Source organism: Mustela lutreola, chromosome 17 (genome assembly GCF_030435805.1).
Source record: "Mustela lutreola isolate mMusLut2 chromosome 17, mMusLut2.pri, whole genome shotgun sequence".
NCBI classification, from domain to species: domain Eukaryota; kingdom Metazoa; phylum Chordata; class Mammalia; order Carnivora; family Mustelidae; genus Mustela; species Mustela lutreola.
This window is the reverse complement of record NC_081306.1, coordinates 20,056,067-20,076,117: the sequence shown is the minus strand read 5'-3', so window position 1 is coordinate 20,076,117 and position 20,051 is coordinate 20,056,067. Positions and strand designations below refer to the sequence as shown.

Here is a 20,051-nt window from a genome sequence, read left to right as displayed (position 1 = left end):
TTTCACAGAGAGAAATCACAAGTAGGCAGAGAGGCAGGCCGGGGTGGGGGGAAGCAGCCTCCCTGCTGAGCAGGGAGCCGCATGCGGGGCTTGATCCCAGGACCTTGCAGGGCTCCATCCCAGGACCCTGAGATCATGACCAGAGACAAAGGCAGACGCTTAACGACTTAGCCACCCAGGAGCCCCTATTTATAATATTTTTAAAAGAAGAAAAGGAAACAATGTGAAGCGGTGAATGAGTTACGTACATTCACATCAGCTGATGTAAGTCATGTTGTAAAAGGAGGTATAACGGAAACTTCTTATCTGGAAATGGTTACAGCTATACTGTCCAACACAGCAGCCGCCGACCACACAGGGCTAATGTGGCTGAGAATGGAATTTTACATCTTTTTTTTCTTTTTAAAGATTATTTATTTATTTATTTGACACAGACAGAGATCACTTGTAGGTAGAGAGGCAGGCACAGAAAGAGGGAAGCAGACACCCTGCCGAGCAGAGATCCCAATTTGGGGCTTGATCCCAGGACCCAGAGATTATGACCTGGGCCAAAGGCAGAGGCTTAACCCACTGAGCCACTCAGGTGCCCCCAGAATTTTACATCTTATTTAAATTTATTTAAATATAACTATAAATTTATTTAAATATAACCATTATTTGAATTTAACCATAAATTTAAATAGCCACCAGTGTCCAGTGGTTGTCATATTAGATGGCACAGTCATGGAAGAGTTATTTTGTGGCCTCGAAGATTGTTCACAATAACGTAAATGAGAAAATCAAGTAGTTTTTGTGTTATGATCCTATTTTTGTTTTGTTTTTTAGCAGGGTTTACTGAGCAGTAGCAAAGTGATAGCACAAAGCTCCCAAGGAGGGAGGGGACCCGAAGGGGTTGCCCATGATCCTATTTTTGTTAAAAAAAAAAAAAAAATACAGTGGCTCAGTGGGTTAAAGCCTCTGCCTTCGGCTCAGGTCAGGCTCAGGTCATGATCCCGGGGTCCTGGGATCAAGCCTCACATTGGGCTCTCTGCTCAGTAAGAAGCCTGCTTCTCCCTCTCTCTGCCTGCCTCTTTGCCTACTTGTGATCTCTGTCTGTCAAATAAATAAAATCTTTTAAAAAATACATAAACACAGAAAATTAGTGAAAGGACACATATAAAAATATTTGTCACATGGTTCTAGAGCTTTGGGGGTTTGTGCTTCTCTGTCCTTTTTTAAATGCTGACAATATGTATCACTTTAACATTTTATTGTGGCTTAAATAATACAGTAAAGCATGTAAATACGGTGCAAACTGATGATTTCTACACAGGTGCACACCTTTATAACCACCTCTCAGCTCAATGTGTACAGCAGTTCCCACTGCTCAGAGAGGATATCTCCTTTTTCTTTTTTGTGGATGTGAAATACACAGAACACAATCGACCATTTTAAAGTGGGCAGGCCAGGGACATTGACCATATTGTGCAACCCCCACCCCCACCCCGCCCCACTTCTAGGGCCAGAGCATTTTCACCAGCTTTCCAGAAGGAAACCCCAGCCCCATCTGCGGCCACTCCCCAGCCCCTCCCCCAGCCCCTGGCAAACTCAGGTCTGCACACGTTCTGTTTTTAGGATTCGTCTGCTCTGGCTTTTAGTTTTATACTCAGAATGAGGTGGTTCTTTATGATGGTCAAAGATTACTGGGACTTTTCTGAGCCCTGAGCCCAGCGGGGACGTGGGCATCTCTAGAGAGAAGGATGGGGTGAAGGGTGGTGGACTTCCTGGAGGAGGAGGGAGCCTGGGGCTGTCTGCTGGCCATTTGCGCCTCCCACGGAACTCTTGTCCTCCAACAGGCAGCTCATCACCATTCGTAAAGCCCACCTGCTTTCAAGGCTGCGGCCAGCCAGCGCCAATACCTATGAGTACCTGCAGCAGCAGCAGATGAGGTGAGTGGGCTGGGGGCTGGCCCAGGACCCGCAGGAGCCGCAGCCCTGCAGAGAGGCCAGCTCTGATCCCAGGGCATTGCCGGCCATCTGCAAGGGGGCCCTTTGGGGAGGGGGCTGGAGCAGCAGGTAGCCGGGGAGAGGGAAGGATTCTCATTGAAATCTCACCACTGCTGTGAGGTAGGCTGGATGTGCCAGCCTCCAGCAGGAGGAAGTAAGCAAGGGCCTCCCCCGAACCCCACCAGCCTCACTGCACTGAGCACTTTGCCCCAGCCACCCTTGGTGAATCCTTCAGCCTTCCCCCTGAGGTTTATTCTGCATTGGACAGGTTTTGTAGTTGAAGGACCTAAGTTTCAGAGAACTTCAGCCCCCCCGCTCAAGGTCACAAGTAGTAAGTGGAGCTGGTTGTCCATACCTGCATTTTCCCAGAGCACCTGGGGGGCTCCCTGGGTCCCGGTCCCACCCTCGACCTCCTGACATCCAACCTCTGCGGCTGCCTCATGCACCCTGGCCTGAGGTCCTTCTGGCCAGGTCGGGGCATGATGGCTGACCAGCAATTGCAGCCACATAAAGGGGAGAGCCATGGGGGCCTGGGCCTGCACCCCCACCTTCCTATGCCTGGCTCCTCCTTGAGATCACAGGTTAAAAGCCTTTAGTTGGGCCAGACCGGGGTCCTAGGGGTGGCTGGATCCGGGGGAGCATAGCCTTGGTTTTTCCCCTCTGTCCCAACTACGCCTGTCCGTATCCACCCGCCAGCCCAAAGTGCCCCCCACAAACCCAAGCTAGAAGAAATGTCAGTCTTACCTTGCCACTGGGCAGGCCCTTGGGTCCATCCTGATGCTGCTGGGGCAGGGGGTTCTCCCAGCGGCTGCTGTCCTGTCTGCTTACCTCAGGGAACACTGGCGGCTACAGCAGCTCCAGGACCTTGGAGACCAGGACAGGAATCTGGATTCACTGGGGTCCCCAAAAGACTGGGGAGATGGCCCTGGCAATGCCAGCCTTAAGTTCAACTCCTATAACTTGTCAACACTCTACCCCTACGGGGACCCTGAAGTGTTGGACTATGACACCGTGAGTATGGCAAACACCCTGGGTGTGGGTGAGCCGTGGGGGCGCCGTGCTCTGTCTGCTGAGCCCCTGCATGTACTAGAGAGGCAGGGGAGGACACTCCCTGACTTGGGGTCTGGGCCATCTAACAGGCCGAGGTGGACATTCTGGGAGTGGACGGCATCCTGTACAAGGGCCGAATGATCAGCCAGGATGGGGCACGGCCTTTGACCAGCGTTGAGAAGGAGCTGGCAGGTGAGAGGAGTCAGGACTTCCTGGGAGGCCCTGTCCTAGATGTCCTGGCTTTGCTGGGGAGTCTGGGGGGTGCAGGCAGGGCTCAGAGCTGGCCCCATCCCAGACTGGGACATCCTTGAGAGCTTGTTTGGAGGTTCTAGCAGGGGAGCGCAGCTACTTGTATACCCTTGACCGAAGAACGGTCCTCTCCTCTATCGGGGAAGGTCGTCCTCTTCGACCGAGCGCGCAGCTTCAGGAGGGATGCACATGGAGCAGTGAGGGAGGAAGGGGACCCCCGCCTAGCCAGCCAGATCAGCCGAATCAACCCTGGCGATCAATGGGGTGACAGATGTCGCAGCCAGATCGCCCTCACATCCCAGACTAGGACATTCTTACACAGCCAGTTGCAGAAATGGGGTTCTCCTGTATGCCAGGCACTGTACCAGTCAGGTGGCAAAGATAGAGCAAAGAAAGATGGGCTGTCACCCCAGGGTTTCCACACAAGTGGGAGAAGCAGACTGCACGCAAATAACCTGAAGGTGAGGACCTGTTGTTTGGAACACCAGTGAATAGCTGACCTGAGGGGAGGACCCTGGAGACAAAGGATGCTGGCCTAGGCAGGGGTGCCAGATGGCCTCACGAAGGAGGGATGCTGACCTGGGGATGGGAGAGTTGTGAGAAGGACATCAGTCCAAGGAGAGGCCTCTGATGATGGAATAGGGGACAGTTGGATCAAGGGGACAGTTGGAAAGAGAGCAGGTGCAAAGATCCTGTCGTGGCGGGAAGCCAGGCACAGTTGGAACTCAGAAAGGTGAGTCTGCCTTTGCTGAAGCTTGGGAAGGTGTTGGGAATGATGAAGAGATGTGGACAGACCCTGGAGGCCTTACTGTCTTACTGGCCCAGGTAGGTGATGGTTGGGTTAGTGGGGGACATCTGGAATCAGTCATTCTGCTTGCTGCAGCATCAAGACCTTCATTCCAGCTGGTTCCTATGGGGAACCCCAATCGTCGGCTCCAGCAGTGGGCTGGCTCTGTTTCCTCCCCCTTTCCACCTGCCAGTAGCCTCCTGCATTCCTTGCCTCTTCCTCCAGCTCAAGATGCCTCGCTCGGACCTCACTTCTGTCCTCACCTCCCCTTCTCTGACTCTGACTCTCTGGCCTCCCTCTTAAGAGCCTTGCGATTACACCAGGCCATCTGGATGATTCAGGATCCTAGGTTCTAAGGGTTAGGACTGGGGCATCTCAGGGGCATTGTGCTCTGAGTCCGGGCTCCTTGGCCAATCTGGTGTGTGTGTGTGGCAGGGGCGGGGGCAGCCGATGACTTGTCTCCTGTCTGCCCCTGTCCCCAGCCTCTCAGACCTGTTTGTCTGTCTGTCAGTGAGCCTGGCTGTCTCCCGCCCCTGGGGCTCTCTCCGTGCTTTGTGCCTGCCTTGAAGCCCTGGGGGAACCATTCTCATCTGCCAGAGCTTAGGGTCCCCTTCCGTTGAGAGGCTCCCAGCTCCTTGGCTTCTGGCTTCTGCGGAGGTGGGGAAGCTGCAGAGGAGGGCTTGGGAGGAGCAGGTGTCAGGGTCAGGTGGTGAGTTCAGGTTCTGACCTTTAGAGTCCAAGGCATCGGTGGGACCTCAGGGAGAGCGTTGGGTCAGAACTAGGCTCCCAGGGCTCACTGGGTCTCGATTTTGAACCTTTGCCCTGGGCCCACATCCCTCCCCCGGCAGGGAAGCGGTGAGACACTCTCAGACCTGTGGAGGGATCCAGGTGCCACCTGGTGATCAGAGCGAGGGCCTCGGGGTACCCCTCCACTGGGCATTTGATCTTACCCAGAACCCACGAAGTACACTGGAACTAGATCTTCGTTCAGCCTCAAGAAACGGGTGAGACAGAGTTAGGAATGCAAGAGGTTTGTGCTGGCGGGTGGGCGGGGGGTAACAGAGAGCAGGGAAGAATTGGAGGGGAGCCAGTGGAGACCCTCAGTAAGCAGACCTGGTACAGTCCAGGCCAGCCTGGTCAGGAGGCTTCTGAGCCAACACTTCCCAGCCCTGGCCAGGCTGTGAGCCACCAACAGCCCTGAGGCACCAGCACGGGGAGGCTACTGGCTACCTTCGCTCATGCAGCTGACGGTGAGTTCTTCCTTAGAAGGGAGACTTCACATTGCTGGCCCCACTGCCTCAGGGCCCTGGTCTGTCGGCTGGTCACTCCCTTACAGCCCTTACTGGTGCTGCGTGTCCTGTGGATAGCACTGGGGACACCCGACGTGGACAAAATGAAGTTGCCGCCCCCTTAGGGTTTTTACTCCACGAGGGACCATGAGATATAAATAAATATTTATTTAAGAAAGGACATTCAAAGAGGGAATTGTCAGGACACCCCGGGAAGGATATGGTCTCTGGGCAGAAGGAACCATCCCATGTCCTTTACTGGAAGGAGCTTGGTGCCCCCGTAACTCGTCCTGAGGGGCCAGGCCTGGGCCCTCCCCTGGGTCTTCACTCTTACAGCCTCCCCCCGCCCCCGTGGACTCCCCTCTTCTTGTGCACACGTTGGTCTGGGAGACCAGTTGTGGATTCTTGGCTGGACACGGAGAAAGGTGATGCCTTGGGTTCAAGCATGAAGTTCGGAGCCAGACCCAAGAGGCCAGATGTTGTACGACCCCGGGTCTGTGAAGGGTCCAAAACAAGCCTGATTTACAGAGACAAAGAGCATGTTCCTCACCACTAGGGGCTAGGGGCAGGGGGAGACAGGGAAGGAGTGCTTCTTGGGCACAGGGTTTTTCTTGGGGGGCACGAAATGTTCTGGAATTAGGTAGAGGTGGTGTGTGCCCACCACTGTGAATGAAATTAATGTCACTGAATTGTTTGCTTTAAATGGTGAATTTTGTGGGGTTCCTGACTGGTTCAGTTGGTGGAGCATGTGACTTGATCTCCGGGGTTGTGAGTTCGAACTCCATGTTGGGCATAGAGATTACTCAAAAAAAATTTTTTTTTAATAAGTGGTGGGCCACCTGGGTGGTTCAGTCTGCCTTCAGCTGGGATCATAATCCTGGGGCTTTGGGATTGAGCCCTGCATCAGGCTCTTTGCTCAGATAAGAGCCTGCTTCTCCCTTTCCCTCTGCTGCTCGCCCTGCTCTTGCTCTCTCCATCTGTCAAATCAATAAATCTTAAAAATCAATAAATAGGGGCACCTGGGTGGCTCAGTGGGTTAAAGCCTCTGCCTTCAGCTCAGGTCACGATCTCTGGATCCTGGGATCAAGCCCCGCATTGGGCTCTCTGCTCAGCAGGGAGCCTGCTTCCTTCTCTCTCTCTGCCTGCCTCTCTGCCTACTTGTGATCTGTCAAATAAATAAATAAAATCTTTTTTAAAAATCAATAAATAAATGGTTAATTTTATGGAATATGAATTTTACTTCAAAGAAAAAAATTCATACACCCCCGATGAGGGACGGGAAGGTCGGGGCGGGGACACAGTAGCGGTCTGGCCCCAGCGGGAGTATCTATGCCTTGAGAAACTCTAGACTCAGGAAGGTGGGAGGGGGAGGCTTCCCCAGGGGCAGAGCTGGCAGGTGCGTGTTTGGAGGAGGCGGGGCCGGTCTGGGGAACCGTGGGAGGGCCTTTGCAGGAGGGGCGGGGCCTCCGGGAGGGGGGCCGAACTCTGCGAGAGCTGAGCCCTCACCGCACTGTCTCTTCCTCTTTCTTTTCCACGAAGCTGTGAAGGTTCCACACCCCCCAACTCGCAACCTGTATGATCGTGAACGCCCGAGTACCTTTTATGGTCCAATCTACCCCCGTGAGTATCTGCCCTTCTAACTCCCTGGCCCAGCTGGGGTTGTGGCAGGTCTCCGGTGCTCCCCAGTCCCAGCCTGGGGCTCTGCTGCCCCATCGCATGTGTCAGGGCCTGAGTAGGCCCCTTGAGTGACCCCCACCCAGCACCCGGCTTCCTGGCCATGGCCTCCAGCCATCCTGGGTCCCTAGTTTGCCCTTCAGCGGGGTTTCCTGGCCCCGGTGCCAATCCCAGAGGCCCAGGCCCAGGGTCTGCCCACAGGTGTCTAACTAGCTGCAGGGGTGGGATAGGGAGCCTATTCGTTCTCCGGGGCCTTTCTGCCTGGGGCCCCATAAGCCAGGCTGGGGGTACCCCTTGGATTCCTCTCGCCATGCACCAGGGAGATCCCAGGTGCATGCGGCGGGTGCGCTCACCCAAGCAATTTCTCCCTTGTCAGCCCCTTGCAATCCTCAGCCCCGCTCTGCGGGCGGACGGTGTGGAGTTGGGGCACAGCACCCCCTCCCCAATCCTGGACTCCAGATCCATGTCCGGTTCAGCGTCCGTTTCTGGCGTCATTTATTTGGGGTCACCCCCGGGGGAAGTTTAGGGTGCCTGGGACTGGGTGAGCCGTGGGAAACCACTTCTAGTATGGTAGCTTCTCAGCTCCTTAGTAAGTAGGACCCCACAGGCCAGCCTCCTGGAGCATGTTCCTGGGACACATCACCCACTTTCCTGCCTCTCCCAGCCCAGCACCCCCACGCCAGGGTGCGCTCGGCTGCCTCCAGGCCTTCGCCTGCGATGCCAGCTCGGCCTCCATCACTGCCGCCCCTGCCACTGCTCCCGCCACTGACGCCACCCCCAAGGGACGCCCAGCAGGCCCCAGGGCCCACCCGGCACCCAAGACCTCTGCGTCTCGAGTCCCGAGCCAGTATGCAGGCCTCTGAGGAGCCCACCAATCCGTGAGCTTGGTGTCCTATACCCCTACCTCCCCTCCTTTCCCCCTACCCCCAGAGAGTCTGGCCTGGGTTGGGGGGTGGGGGGTGGAGGCGCATGCCTGCACCTGGGGGAGGGGCCTCCATAAGGGACTCATTTTGACCCAGTGGCTATTTTAACTCTATGCATGTAAATACATGGCCCTTATCCTACCCTTCCGGAGTACATAGCTTTCCAGATTGAATTTTCCACTCAGCCAATATAATTCCTTGACCACATTTCAATACAACAGCTAACTGGTTTTTAAAAACACTGTCCTTTTTATTTTGCTGAAATGACTCTATCATAATCAGTTCCAATTACTACTGCCCACGGGCGTTTTCTTTCTTTACAACTTTTTTCTTTTTTTTAAGATTTTCTTTCTTTCTTTCTTTCTTTCTTTGTTTTCCTTTCTTTCTTTCTTTCTTTCATCTTTTTAAAAAGATTTTATTTATTTGACAGAGAGAGATCACAAGTAGGCAGAGAGGCAGCATGAGAGGGGGAAGCAGACTCCCTGCCTGGAAGAGAGCCCGATGCAGGTCTCAATCCCAGGACCCTGAGATCATGACCTGAGCGGAAGGCAGAGGCTTAACCCGCTGAGCCACCCAGGGGCCACCCAGACACTCCCCACGGACATTTTCTTTGGGGGCCGTTATTTCTAACAAGACCAGTTTTCTCACGGGAAACAATTTTTACTGTGTGCATCCTTTTTTTTTTTTTTTACTTCATGTTGATTATTCCCACCAATAATTATGGTTATGAATTGGATATTTTTAAAACCTGGTTGTTTATATTTACTTCTTTGGCCAACCCATGAGCAACGGCCCTGGAACATTCTGGGACTGCTCTCTCCCACCGAGGGCTGGAATCCTGCACCCCTATTTGATGTCCTCCTGGTTCCTGTGCTAACTGCCCATGCACTTGGTGGAACAAAGAGGTCGTAATGTCCTGATCTGGACATTTAGCGGGCAGCTGCCACCGTGCACGCCTGCCTTGATTGCTTCCCCTTAGGCAGCTGGTTCCTCCCTTCTTCTCCCTGTCAAGGAGAAGGTTCCCTCTTCTCCCTCTTCCTTTCCATTCCTGGCTCTGTCTAGTTGTGTCCTCTGTGCTTCTTGTACTTCTGACATGTCTACCACATTACACATAGTCTAAAAAATTTTGCTCTGCATGGTTTTGGGACATGGCTCCCCCAACCCCAACATTCACTAGAGGCCCCTGGGACTGCCAGATGGGTAAGGAAGTTGGGGGCTGGCATGGGGGAGGATCCCCTGGCCTGGCGGCCATCAGAGTCTGGGAACACGGCATGTCTACCCCCTTCCTAATGGTCTCCTGGCCCTTTCCCCAGCTCCTCATCTGTGACCACTCCCAGATCCTGACTTCTCTTTTCTTTCTCCAAGGACTGTGTCTAAATGAGGCCAAGCTTTTCCTGACCCAGGCGACTTACCAGTTCAAGATGCCTTAGCAGGCACTGGCTGGTGCTGCTCTGGACCCCCGACCCACCCCCATATCACAGATGAGTATTTTTGGCAACTTCTCCCAGAATAAAATCTTTCACTTTTTTCACTGTGGATGAGGGTGACTGGCCTGGCACTCTCTTTAGAGGGTGGCCTTGTCTTCCCACATGGGTGCGTGGACCTGCTGGTCCCTACTCAGGCCCCCACCCCAGGGTCAGCCTCCCAGAGCCACCAGCCAGAACCACTGTGAGTTCCCAGGAGTCCCAGGAGAGAATCAACAGCAAACCTTCTTGCCTCCGCTACATTTTCCATGATGGCAAAGTATGCCGGGGTGACTTAGCCCTGTGTTCTGGGAAGATAGGGGGTTCTGAGGGCAGGGGTGGTGGTGTGACCTGTCCAGTTTGCTCAGGTCGGCCTCGGCTCTCCAGCCCCCCGCAAGAAGTTATCCTCCTTGGGTGCCGTACATGGGTATGAGGGTCCCAACTTCCATCATCTCCCACAGCAGGAAAGGGAGGTGTGACCCGGTTCAGGAAAGGCATCCCATGCCAGGCTTGTCCTTGCAGTCCCCACCTCGGGCACCTACACACACCCAGGCTCGATTCTCAGACCCTCCTATCCATCCCCACTTCTGCCGGGGAACAAGCCAGGTTTGGCCTGGCCCCACATGGGAGCTGCAGGCAGAATCCTTGCTCCTCCAGATTCCAGCCCCAGAGGGTGGGGCCTACAGGAAGCTTGGAGGGAGGGGCCACCTCAACCCCCAGGCAGGTGCCTCAGGGGGGTAGCCCACAGGATCCCAGCAGGGAAAGGTGTTTGGGGAGCAGACAGAACCAGAGGGGTCCGCAGAGTGGGAATTTCAGAAGGCCCTGGGTCCAGCCTCCTCCTCTGCCAGGGGACATGGCTCCTGGCCTGCGACGCAGCGGCAGTGCTGGGCTGGACAGGGGGTAAGGTGACCAACCGTCCCAGTCTGCCTGGTTCATGGCATCACCAGGATCCCCAGGAAACCACCCAACCAGTATGTGCAGCTGTTGCTTCCCAGGAGAGAAGCGGCCTCAGAAAGCAGAGAACTCTGCCAGCAGCCTCCCGGCACCTCGGGCTGCACCAGTGACATGGCCTCAGTCATCCTGGAATGGGGTGTGAGAGGACCCCGTACCCCCCACCCCTGAAAGAGTGGAGTCATTTTAAGGCACACCTGAAACACATCAATTGCCCAAACAGAAGCCGCAGCTAAGCAGCTGGAGAGACTTCCAAACGCAGGAGTTGGAAATAGCCTTGCTTCAGAAGCTCTCCTTTTGTCCAGCCCAGGCGGCCTCCCCAACACTGACCCTGGGAAGTAAGCAGACTGTCCTCAGATGAGTCCTGCTATGAAAGCCCCTCAGAGACTTCCAGAGCCTTGGTGGCCCTGCCCACTGCCGGGTTTGGGGGCTGGCCTTGGGGACAGCATGGTTTTCCGCCACCAGCCACAGGGTGTTCTCAGAGAGCCCTGGACAGTCCCTGGGGACCCCTTAGTGGCTCTGGGAGTGTCCCCTTCATCCGAGAGAATCTTGGAGAACAAGCCCTTCTCTTTTGAAAGTGGTCTGGAGGAGGAGCCCCGCCTGCCCACAGCAAGCGTTTTAGTCTCCATTCATCTGCCAGGTGCCCCCCTCTGCCCCACGGAGCCAGCCTTTTACTTGGGAAGCTCTTCCTGGTGAAAAACAAGATCCTCTCCAGACTGCAACTGATTTGGATACAGGAATCGGACACACACGTCGGCAGCCAGTGGAGTGGACTGGGCCAGGCTGGCTGTGTCCCACTGGGAGGCTCTGCTTTAGCTAGTGGCGGCCTTGCAGGAACCCGGGCCAGCTGTTGCAAACGTCTGAGGTGAGCCAGAAGGAAGGCTTCTCCCACAAACTCTCCTGATTTTAACATGTTGGCAGGCCATTCAAGAACACATGGCACGTCCTGCGAGCCAAGCAGCACGTCACGCCAGCCAAGAAGCACATCGGGGCACTAGGAGTTTGCAAACCCCCGAGTTAGCATTCCCAGGTGTTTTAACCGCGGACCAGAAAGACACACCCACTGCCTGTCACCTGGGGAAGCCGGACCTTCACCCCACACGCTGCAACGTCTGCCCTTCAGAAATAAGACAGAGCTCCTAGGATCCTAGCAAGGTCGTAGATGCAAATGGCGTTTAGAGCAGAACTTTGGAAATGGTCATTTGCGCTCAAGTCTGGCAGGCAGGTAAGGGGTGACCATGCCCAGAAGAGGCTGGGCTTTGAGGTAACAAGGCCGGTTTCCCGTGTGTGCCGCTGGGACAGATCCCAGGAGGCGTGGAGACGAAGGCCAGCTGAGGATGTTCTGTTCCTTCTGTTCCTGCACCAGCCCCCCTGCCTTCCAGCCAGTTTAGACTTGAACATGTAAGAGACCGTTACTAACTCCAGCTTCGCTTCTGAGCTTTCACCCTTCGGGAAGTTGAGGAAGGCTCCCAGCTCTGGCTCCCCCTCGAGTCTGTCTGGCCTGCTTTTGCAGCCTTTCCCTTGACCGTGAGATGCTCAGACCAGGGCCTCTGCATGTGCTGCTAAGTTCGGAGAGGCCCCAGCCCTGGCTCTGGCTTGGGTTCCCACTTTGGTTGGGGCAATGACGAAAAATCAGATTCCTGGGCCCTCTTCCAGAGCAGTTGCCTCAAGCACCCAGGGGACTCTTATGCTCTCCAAGTTTGGGGTCATGAGTCTGGTGGCTCCTGGCCGCTGGGAGGCGCATGTCCTGCTCCTGCCTCACAATCACCTGGGAGCTGTGAGTTCAGCTTTGACATACAGTTGACATTCTCTAAAGTTCACCCTTTCAAGGTATATGATTAAGTGGTTTTTATTCTGAAGTTGATCAACCAATATCCTGTGGACGTTGCAAATAATACTGTGAGGGCTTCTCCCCAAGGACTGTGATGCCGTGAGACCTGGAAGTCTGTGGTCTTTTTAACAGACCTCCCTGGTGGCTCTGCTCTGTAGCCAACTATGGGAACCCTGGGTTCAGGGGACATTTTGCCGTGTCTGCAGATACTTCTGTTACAACTGGGGGGTGCTATGGGCATCTAGTGGTGGGGGCCAGGATGCTGGCCAGTATCCACAGAGCACAGGACGTCCCATGGCAGACTAACCCAGCTCCAAATGTCCACAGTGCCCATGCTGGAAACCCAGGACTGCCACAGCTGAGTAACCGGACTGTGAGTTGTTTACAGGCTCCCCACTGGCCTGCCCAGGGCTGAGCCTCGCCTCCAGGAATGCAAATTCTTGAGGGTGCGCAGTCTCCCACATCTGACACACACAGCACCCCAGCCGCCTGCTCACTGGGACAACCTGGGCAGATGCACCCCCTACATAGCAGAGCGTCCATGGGAACGTACTTGCTTCTGCGATCTCCTGACACTCCGGGGGGGCCGTTTGGCAGTTATCTGAGCATTTCTCCCATCACAAGGCTGTGGTGAAGATTCAGGAGGCCCAAGACACCCTTCCCCTCCCTGTGTCCTGCCCCTCCGTCCCTCCTCTCTGCACAAGAATCGCCCTCACAGAGCTGTGCTCCCCTCTAGACCTCCTCTGCCAGGAAGGCCTGGGAGGCTGCTGGAAGGGTTTTCAGGGTAAGGACACGATTCCAGGACAGAAGCAACAGCTGGAGCGGGGGCCCAGCAGTTAGTCTTCTTCGGTAACAGCCAGAGGAGTCGACCCCTGAGCCTGTCCAGGGTCCAGCAGGGCAGACAGGCTGGGGAGGCCAGGCAGTAGCTCTGGGAACACCTGACCCAGGAGCACCGTCCTCAGGAGGCAGGACTGCCCGAGGGGAGTGCAGAGATGGCAGTCCGGCAGACCTTCTGAAACAGAAGAAACTTGCCAACCCACATTATCAGCCGCAGAAGACCCAGTGCAAGGCGGGGTATCCTAAGTTAGAGTGAGGTGTGCCTATACTGAAGGCTGGGCAAAGACCTTGGCCTCTCTCCAACGCCCAGCCCCTTACAAGGTGTGCAAGGCTGAGGCCGCCCCAGGAAGCCCCTTCCCCACCAAGGGCAGCCAGGCAGGGGAGGTGCTGCACAGAGCGGAGCACCAAGGCTTCTCCCTTGGGATGAGAGCAGGTGTCTGCCCCAGTCCAGCTTGGGAGAAGCCTGGGATCCGTCTATCGCTCCTAGGCTGCCAGTCTCCTTAGCGACCAAAGGTTTCAGCTGCAGACTGGACTCTGCCCTGGGCTCATCCTGTCCCTGCCCAAGCCTCCACTGGCTCTGCACAGAAGCCGGCTATGCACACCTTCCCAGGTGGAGGGCCTTGCTCTACCCGGCATGTTTGCTGGAGGCTGGGCTTGCAGAGTCCAGCCTGCAGCCAGCCCTGGGACCCTAACACACAAGGAAAGGTCCTATGTGAAACCCAAGCACACCGGAAGGCAGCTGTTAGCCCTGGAGTTCAGGACCAGTTCAGTCAGACAGGAGGAAAGGATGGACAGGAGGCAGGGTTTCTGGGAACACAGGCCAGAAATAACTTCATGGGAAGAGCCTTGGATGGGCGAGAAGGTTCCAGTGCCATGTTGTGACTGAGACAGCAGCAGACGGGTGCAGATGGGTGGCAAGACCACAGAGCCTGGTGGTGGTTTGAACTCTTTCTTCTGTTTTGTTAAAAGGAGGAAGGGAAAGGGTGTGAGGTACCCCTGGGCTCTGGGGGAGGCATGCAGGCAGCCCCAGCAGGCAGGCGCTGGGGAATGGGTGGGAAGAGTCCTGAAGTTTCCCACAATTCTTTTTTCTGCAGGGAACAGCAAGGCTGGCTGAGCAGGGGGTGGGAGAGAGGGGCAGGGCCCTGGGGAGACAGGTGGCAGACAAGGGGCTTGGGGGCTCACTCTAACATGCAAAGTCCAGCTGCCCCATAAACTAGGTTGCTTCTTGTAGAGCGACATACATATAAATACAGACACAGCTACACACACACATGCGGAGAAGCCTCTGCATTCCCGAGGGTGGGGATCTAGGCCTGCTGGCCCCTGAGGAGCTCCCAGGCAGGAGCCAGCCAAGTCTCCGCTGCTGTGGCGATTCTTTGCAGTCCCCTGGGGTGGGGCAGGGTGAGCAAGTCCTCTGGGGAAGGCTGCTTGTTCTCTGAAGTTCTGTCCACCAGCACCAAGACGACTCTGAACCACATCCATGCAAGGTGGGGGCCCCGTGCCTGCACTCCCATGTTTGTACGCAGGCAGCCCGTGTGCTGGCACCAGGGTCCAGTCTCTCCCCTCCAGGGCTCCGGGGAACAGGGGTGCAGACAGAGCAGGGTGAAGGGGGCCCGCGGAGACATCCTCTCCCCCGCCCCACAGGGTCCTGGCCTCCGGGAGGGGGGAGGGGCCTCCCTTATCTCTCCGCCTCCATGGCAGGGTGGGCCCTCGGTTCTGAGGCGGCCTGTTGGGGGGCCAGGGGTGGCCAGTCTGACGCCGGGGAGGGGGGTGCCGGAGTCCACAGGGGCGGCTGCTGCAGCTGGTGGTGCTGTGGCCCCCCTGGGGGCGAGGCCGCAGTCGGCCAGCTCGGTGCCGCGAAACTGCCGGTGGCGGCGTGGGGGCAGTGCGGCGGGGGGGACGTGGCCGTGGCGGCCATCGGGCTGCCACTGCCACCCCCATGAAAGCTCTCGGAAGCCTTGAGACGGGAGAACATGGTGAGGGCATCGGGGAAGTTGGGGGGCGTGGCGGGGGTGTTGGCAGGAGTGCACATCTGTGGGGGGAAAACAGAGAGGCTAGGGTGAGAACCCCTTCCAGGGAGGCCGCCTGGCCTCTCGCTGCCTCGTAGGAGGAGACCCACACTCTGCCACGGCTGTGAGCTTCTGGGCCTCTCCCCAGGCTGCCTTCTGGCTCCAGACACTAGCTCGGGGTGAAGGTGCAGCTGAGACAGGCTGGCTCAGCACACCCACCAGCAGTTGCCAGGGAGCCCCCCCACAGCAGAGAGCCACTGTGGCTTCCTCAGGGGGGTGAGGCCTCCCTGTCCCGACCCGGGAACACCCCCTATCACCACCCCTGGGGCTGCAGGGACACTTACCATCTGGTGGTGGTGGCTGTAGGGGATGTTGGTCTCCTGGAAAAAGGCGCTGAGGGCCGTCTGTGGAAAGAAGGCCCAGATTTCATTACCCTCAGGCCCTTGCTCCCAGAATCTCTGGGCTTGGTGTGCCCCTGGGCCTGTCTATCGAGCAGGAGAGAAGGGAGTGGAAGGAGTGTGCCTGTCACCACTCAACACCTGCCACCCTCCCCAAGGAGGCGTGGTAGACTCCTGGGCAGGTCTGGAGGGAGTAAAGACACAAGGCTGCCTCTGGCTGGCACACACCTAATGTGGTCACTGTGACCTTGGGAGGGGAGCAGGCAGCACCCTTTCCAGGTCTCATGGAGAATGGCCTTTGACTAAAATTCCAGCCTGACTCTCACCAACTCCATGGGTGGCAACTCCTTAATCTGGGTCTTATTTTCCTCATTAATTGTTTATTTTAAAAATTTTATTTATTTGATGGAGGCACAGCGAGAGAGGGAACACAAGCAGGGGGAGTGGGAGAGGGAGAAGCAGGCCTCCGGTGGAGCAGGGAGCCTGATGCCAGGCTCCATCCCAGGACCCTGGGATCATGACCTGAGCTGAAGGCAGACGATTAACAACTGAGCCACCCAGGAGCCCCTCAATTTCCTCCTCACTGAGCCAGGGGACGGCACAGCCTCCTGGATGTTAAGTCCATGACCTGATTCCCCTTCTCCTTGGCTGGCCACGGGAGATTGCCACGATCTGGGCCTCAGTTTCTCCATCTGCACAAGGAAATTGGATGAGGTGGTTTCCAGATTGCCCCCCCCCACCCCGCAATAACCTAAGATCCACGTTCCAGCTGGGAGAGCCAGAATTATGGAGGATGGTCTGGGTTTTGCAAAGCAGGAGGGTGACACGGGGAGGTCTGCACCCAGGCTGGTGAGAAGGGGAGCGGGAAAGGAGACAGTGTGCAGGCCTGTGCCAGACAAGCTCTTCTGGAGGCCCTGGGGGACTGGTGAGAGGGGGCTCCAGGAGCCCACTGAGGAAAATGAGGCAGCCAGCTGCTCTTGCGTAAGTGCTGGGTGAGGGAGTGTGTGAAGGGTCTGCGTGGCCCAGCCAAGTCCCAGCCCCAGTCCCAGCTGCCCTCCATCGCCACCCCTTTAGGCTCCCTGCCTCCTAAACACAGCCAGAACCAATCCCTTGCCCACCGCGTGCCCCCCCCCGCCCCCCCCCCCCCAGCACAGCCAGACCAAGCTGACTTCCAGGGCTTGCCCTGGGGTATGTTTGTTTGTTTGTTTTTTTACATTCAGATGAATTTTTCTGGGAATTTCCTGCTGGAGATGCCCTACCCCATTTTCTCCAAACAGGGTGTGGGAACAGGCTAGGGTTAAGTACCTTGTCCGGAATCCTTCCTACCTGGGAGCCCCAGGACACACCCAAACCATTCATTCCCAGCAGCAGACCCAAAGGCCCCCTGAGGCGGGATTCCAGGGAGAACCTGCTGCTGCCAGGAAGCACCACCACTTAAAACACTCTGGTTCCCGCCCCCCCCCCAACCCGCAGCCACCTGTCCTCATTAACACCTGAATCACAGAGCTAAGACCCAAAAGACCACCTTAGCCTGGGTCAACCCTCAGCCTGTGAGCCTGTTAGGGAGAGGTTACTAAGGGGGAGGAGTAGCCCTCACTTTCATGCAAGGACTTAAGATTTGGGGGTTCATACCTCATTTTCACCTTACATGAATCTCCCTAGTATCCCCTATCCTCCATTTTACAGATGTGAAATGAAGACTCAGGGAGCCACCAGAGCTACGAGTCTGTAGACAGCTCCTGCCCCTCTTAGGGACAGAGTTTTCCCCAGACATTTCAATCCTCAAAGCTCCGTTTTTAATTCCCTCGATGGCCACCAACCCGTGCTGAGACAGCCCAGCAGGTGCTAGGCTCTTTGCTGGGCTCAGAGTCCAGACCCGCAACGGGCTTCCCACCAAGACACCTGCCTGCCCAGCCCCAGGCAGGGAGGGAGTGTATGCAGATGTGGGACTCATGCAAACTGCCCTGAATGTGGTTTTACAAGTTTTGCCACATCTAGCTCTTGAGACAAACAGGCTGATTAGGGAGCTTCCTGCGGGGTGGGGCTCAGGCCCTGGGGGGTGGTGGTGGAGGGAGTGGCCTTTCACTTCTTAGAGGTCAATTCCCACACTGGAGGTGTAGAGAAAACTGAGGCCAGAGGATGGAAGGGACTTGCCCAGAGCAAGAAGCCTCCCATTTTGTGCTGTGAGGACCACAAAGGGGCAGCGGTCCCTCCTGAGAGCTCTGGTGGATGTGGGTGAGCAAAGTGCCCCCAGGGCTGGACAGGACACTGCTTCCCCAGGCTGTCTAAACCTTTGGGCTGCAATTCTGATCCCCACCCCACTCTCAGAAAACTGAGCCCTGGAATCCCCTAGCTCACTGTCCCCTCAGCAGACCCAAACACCTTTCCTGGGATGGCTCCCCACCAGGAAATGAGGCTCCCAGGCCCTGGCTAGACACAGACACCGGCTGGGCTGTGACCTTACACCTGTGAGGGGAGGAGCTCCAGGACTCTGGCCTCTTTCCTAGATACCACTCTGGGTTATTTCTGTGGCAGTTGAGTTAGGCAAAGCCAGGTGGCCTCTTGGCAGCACAAGCTGCGGGCACTAGCGCCCTATGGGTCAGGGAGGCCTGGTGGGTGGGGTCCTGACTGGGGCAGCCCCACCTCCTGCCCAGCTGACTGAAAGCTACTGAGCCATGTAAACCACGCCGCGCACTGTGCAGGTAGTCCCTTGCCAGCATGGAGGCGGTCACCCGGGCACGCCTCTGGGGCGGGGTGCACGGATGCACACCCGTAGCTGTAGTGTGGGGCTCCAACACAGTACCGGTACACTCGTGTGCGTACACGCGTGGGCATCCTCTGCAAAGACGGCGACGTGTGTGTACACGGAACACACAGAGCCCGCACCCGCGCGCCGGGTGGACTGCGTGTTTACACACACGCCAACATGCCCGCACGTAGCGTGGCGCGTGCGTAAATACAAATGCACATGTACGTGAACACAGGCGCCGCCGAACTGCCCACCGGGCATGCAGACCCTCAGACCCACTCGCGCGGGGCGGCTCTGCCGGCTGGCCCCGGGACTGCCTGTCCCACCCAGCGCGACTCCCGAAGTGGGGGCGGCGCGCGATCCCCGCCCGGGGCGTCCTCTTTCCGGCCTCCTACCGACTGTCCGTCCGGGCCGCGGCGCCGCCCCGCCCTGGCCGTTACCCGAACAAAAGAGGGGGGTCCCCGTATCCCGACCGCCTGGGGACGCGGGGGGGCGGGGATTCAGGGCGCCGGCGGGGGCGGGCCGCCTCTCTCGCCCACCCCGCGCAGGCAGCATTTCCGGGGGCCGCGTAGACGCGGCCGTGCCGTTCGGCCGGACCCGCAAGACGCGTGTGCGCGCTAGGGCCCGGTCGCCGGGGCGCGCGGCCACCGGGACACCGAGCCGAGTGCGCGGCCCCGGCCCGGCCCAGGCGGAGCGCGCATCGGCACGTGTCCACACCGGCCCGCACACGCGCGGTTGGCGGGACTGACCCGGCCCCGGCCCCGGCCCCGGCCCCGGCCCCAGACCCAGACCCAGACCCAGACCCAGACCCCGGCCCCGGCCCCGGCCCCGGCCCCGGCCGCGCACCTCGAACTGCCAGTGGGCCGCCTGCAGCAGCTGCTTCGCCTGGTCGGCCGCGCAGCCCGCCGTCAGCACGAACTGGTTGATCATGACCTGATGCTTGAGCTCGTCCATGTTCACGGACATGGCGCCGCTGCCGCGCTGCCCGCTGCCTCCCGCCGCCGCGCTCCTCCGCCTCACGCGTCCACCATTAGCGAGCCGGCTCCGGCTAATACAAATATTTACTGTGCGGCTCTGACTCACCGAGCCTCCCCTGGCTCGGGGCCGCGGGGGCATGCTGGGAGATGTAGTCCCGCGCCGCGGCCGGCCGGGGGGCGCAGGGAGGTGTGTCCGGACGCTGCCCCTGCTGTGTGCGGAAGCGGGCGGGCGCATCCGCGGGCCCTCTGGCTTCTCGGCCGGGTGTGCCTGGCATCCCTCTGTTGAATGGGCGCACGCTTGGAAAGGGGGCCCCTAGACATTTTGGCACAAATCGTAGGCACTAGGACGTACAGCCCCGAAGGCTTGGCACACAGTAGGCGCCAATAAATACTCCCTTCACTGAATGAATGAATGTGCCTTCTAGGGCTCTGCAGAAAGCCACCGCCTCCAGGAAGCCTTCCGGTCTCTCCAGCGCCCCGAGCACAAGCTCACATCGCCCACTCGTGATGTGGGTCCCTTCCCAGCCTGGCGCTCGGCCAGGCACACAGTAGACCCGAGGAACGTTTGGGATGGGATTGCGCCCGAACAAGCCGGCAAGGCGGGCAGGCTCTGGTGCCTCGGGGTGCCCTCCCCGCGAGGCTCCCACATTCCCACGCAAAATCTCGTGCGTTCTGCCGGAAATCTCGGCTTCGAGATGCGGGCGCCAGGACCTGGCGGAGCCAGTTCCGGGGCGGCCCCGAACTCCTATTCCCAGAATGCCCCGGTTTATTTGCATCGTTCTGTCCCGAATGACGTCAAGTGAGTGAGGCCACGCCATGGCCAATGGGTGGCCGCAGAGTGTAAGGACCTGGCCATATAAGGTAAACAAAGCTGGCCGC

At 57.6% G+C, this 20,051-nt stretch overlaps 2 protein-coding genes across 2 annotated transcripts in view; one reads left to right on the top strand and one right to left on the bottom strand.

Moving 5' to 3' along the window:
• C17H16orf96 (chromosome 17 C16orf96 homolog) overlaps window positions 1-9,652 on the top strand; it is a 34,283-nt gene extending 24,631 nt beyond the window's left edge. Inside the window, exons 12-17 of the mRNA XM_059154714.1 lie at window positions 1,836-1,928; window positions 2,819-2,996; window positions 3,125-3,227; window positions 6,900-6,980; window positions 7,699-7,912; window positions 9,323-9,652. Of these exons, the coding sequence (XP_059010697.1) occupies window positions 1,836-1,928; window positions 2,819-2,996; window positions 3,125-3,227; window positions 6,900-6,980; window positions 7,699-7,912; window positions 9,323-9,338 (685 nt within the window). The 3' untranslated portion in view covers window positions 9,339-9,652. The remainder of the gene's footprint in view (window positions 1-1,835; window positions 1,929-2,818; window positions 2,997-3,124; window positions 3,228-6,899; window positions 6,981-7,698; window positions 7,913-9,322) is intronic.
• Window positions 9,653-13,972: 4,320 nt separating this feature from the next.
• On the bottom strand, window positions 13,973-19,299 carry UBALD1 (UBA like domain containing 1). Its single transcript, XM_059154715.1, has 3 exons — window positions 19,042-19,299; window positions 15,393-15,452; window positions 13,973-15,071 (listed from the first exon to the last, which is right to left on the bottom strand). Exons 1-3 carry the CDS (start codon window positions 19,159-19,161, stop codon window positions 14,718-14,720), a joined length of 534 nt encoding a protein of 177 aa, XP_059010698.1. The 5' UTR covers window positions 19,162-19,299; the 3' UTR covers window positions 13,973-14,717.
• Between the last annotated feature and the right edge of the window lie 752 nt (window positions 19,300-20,051).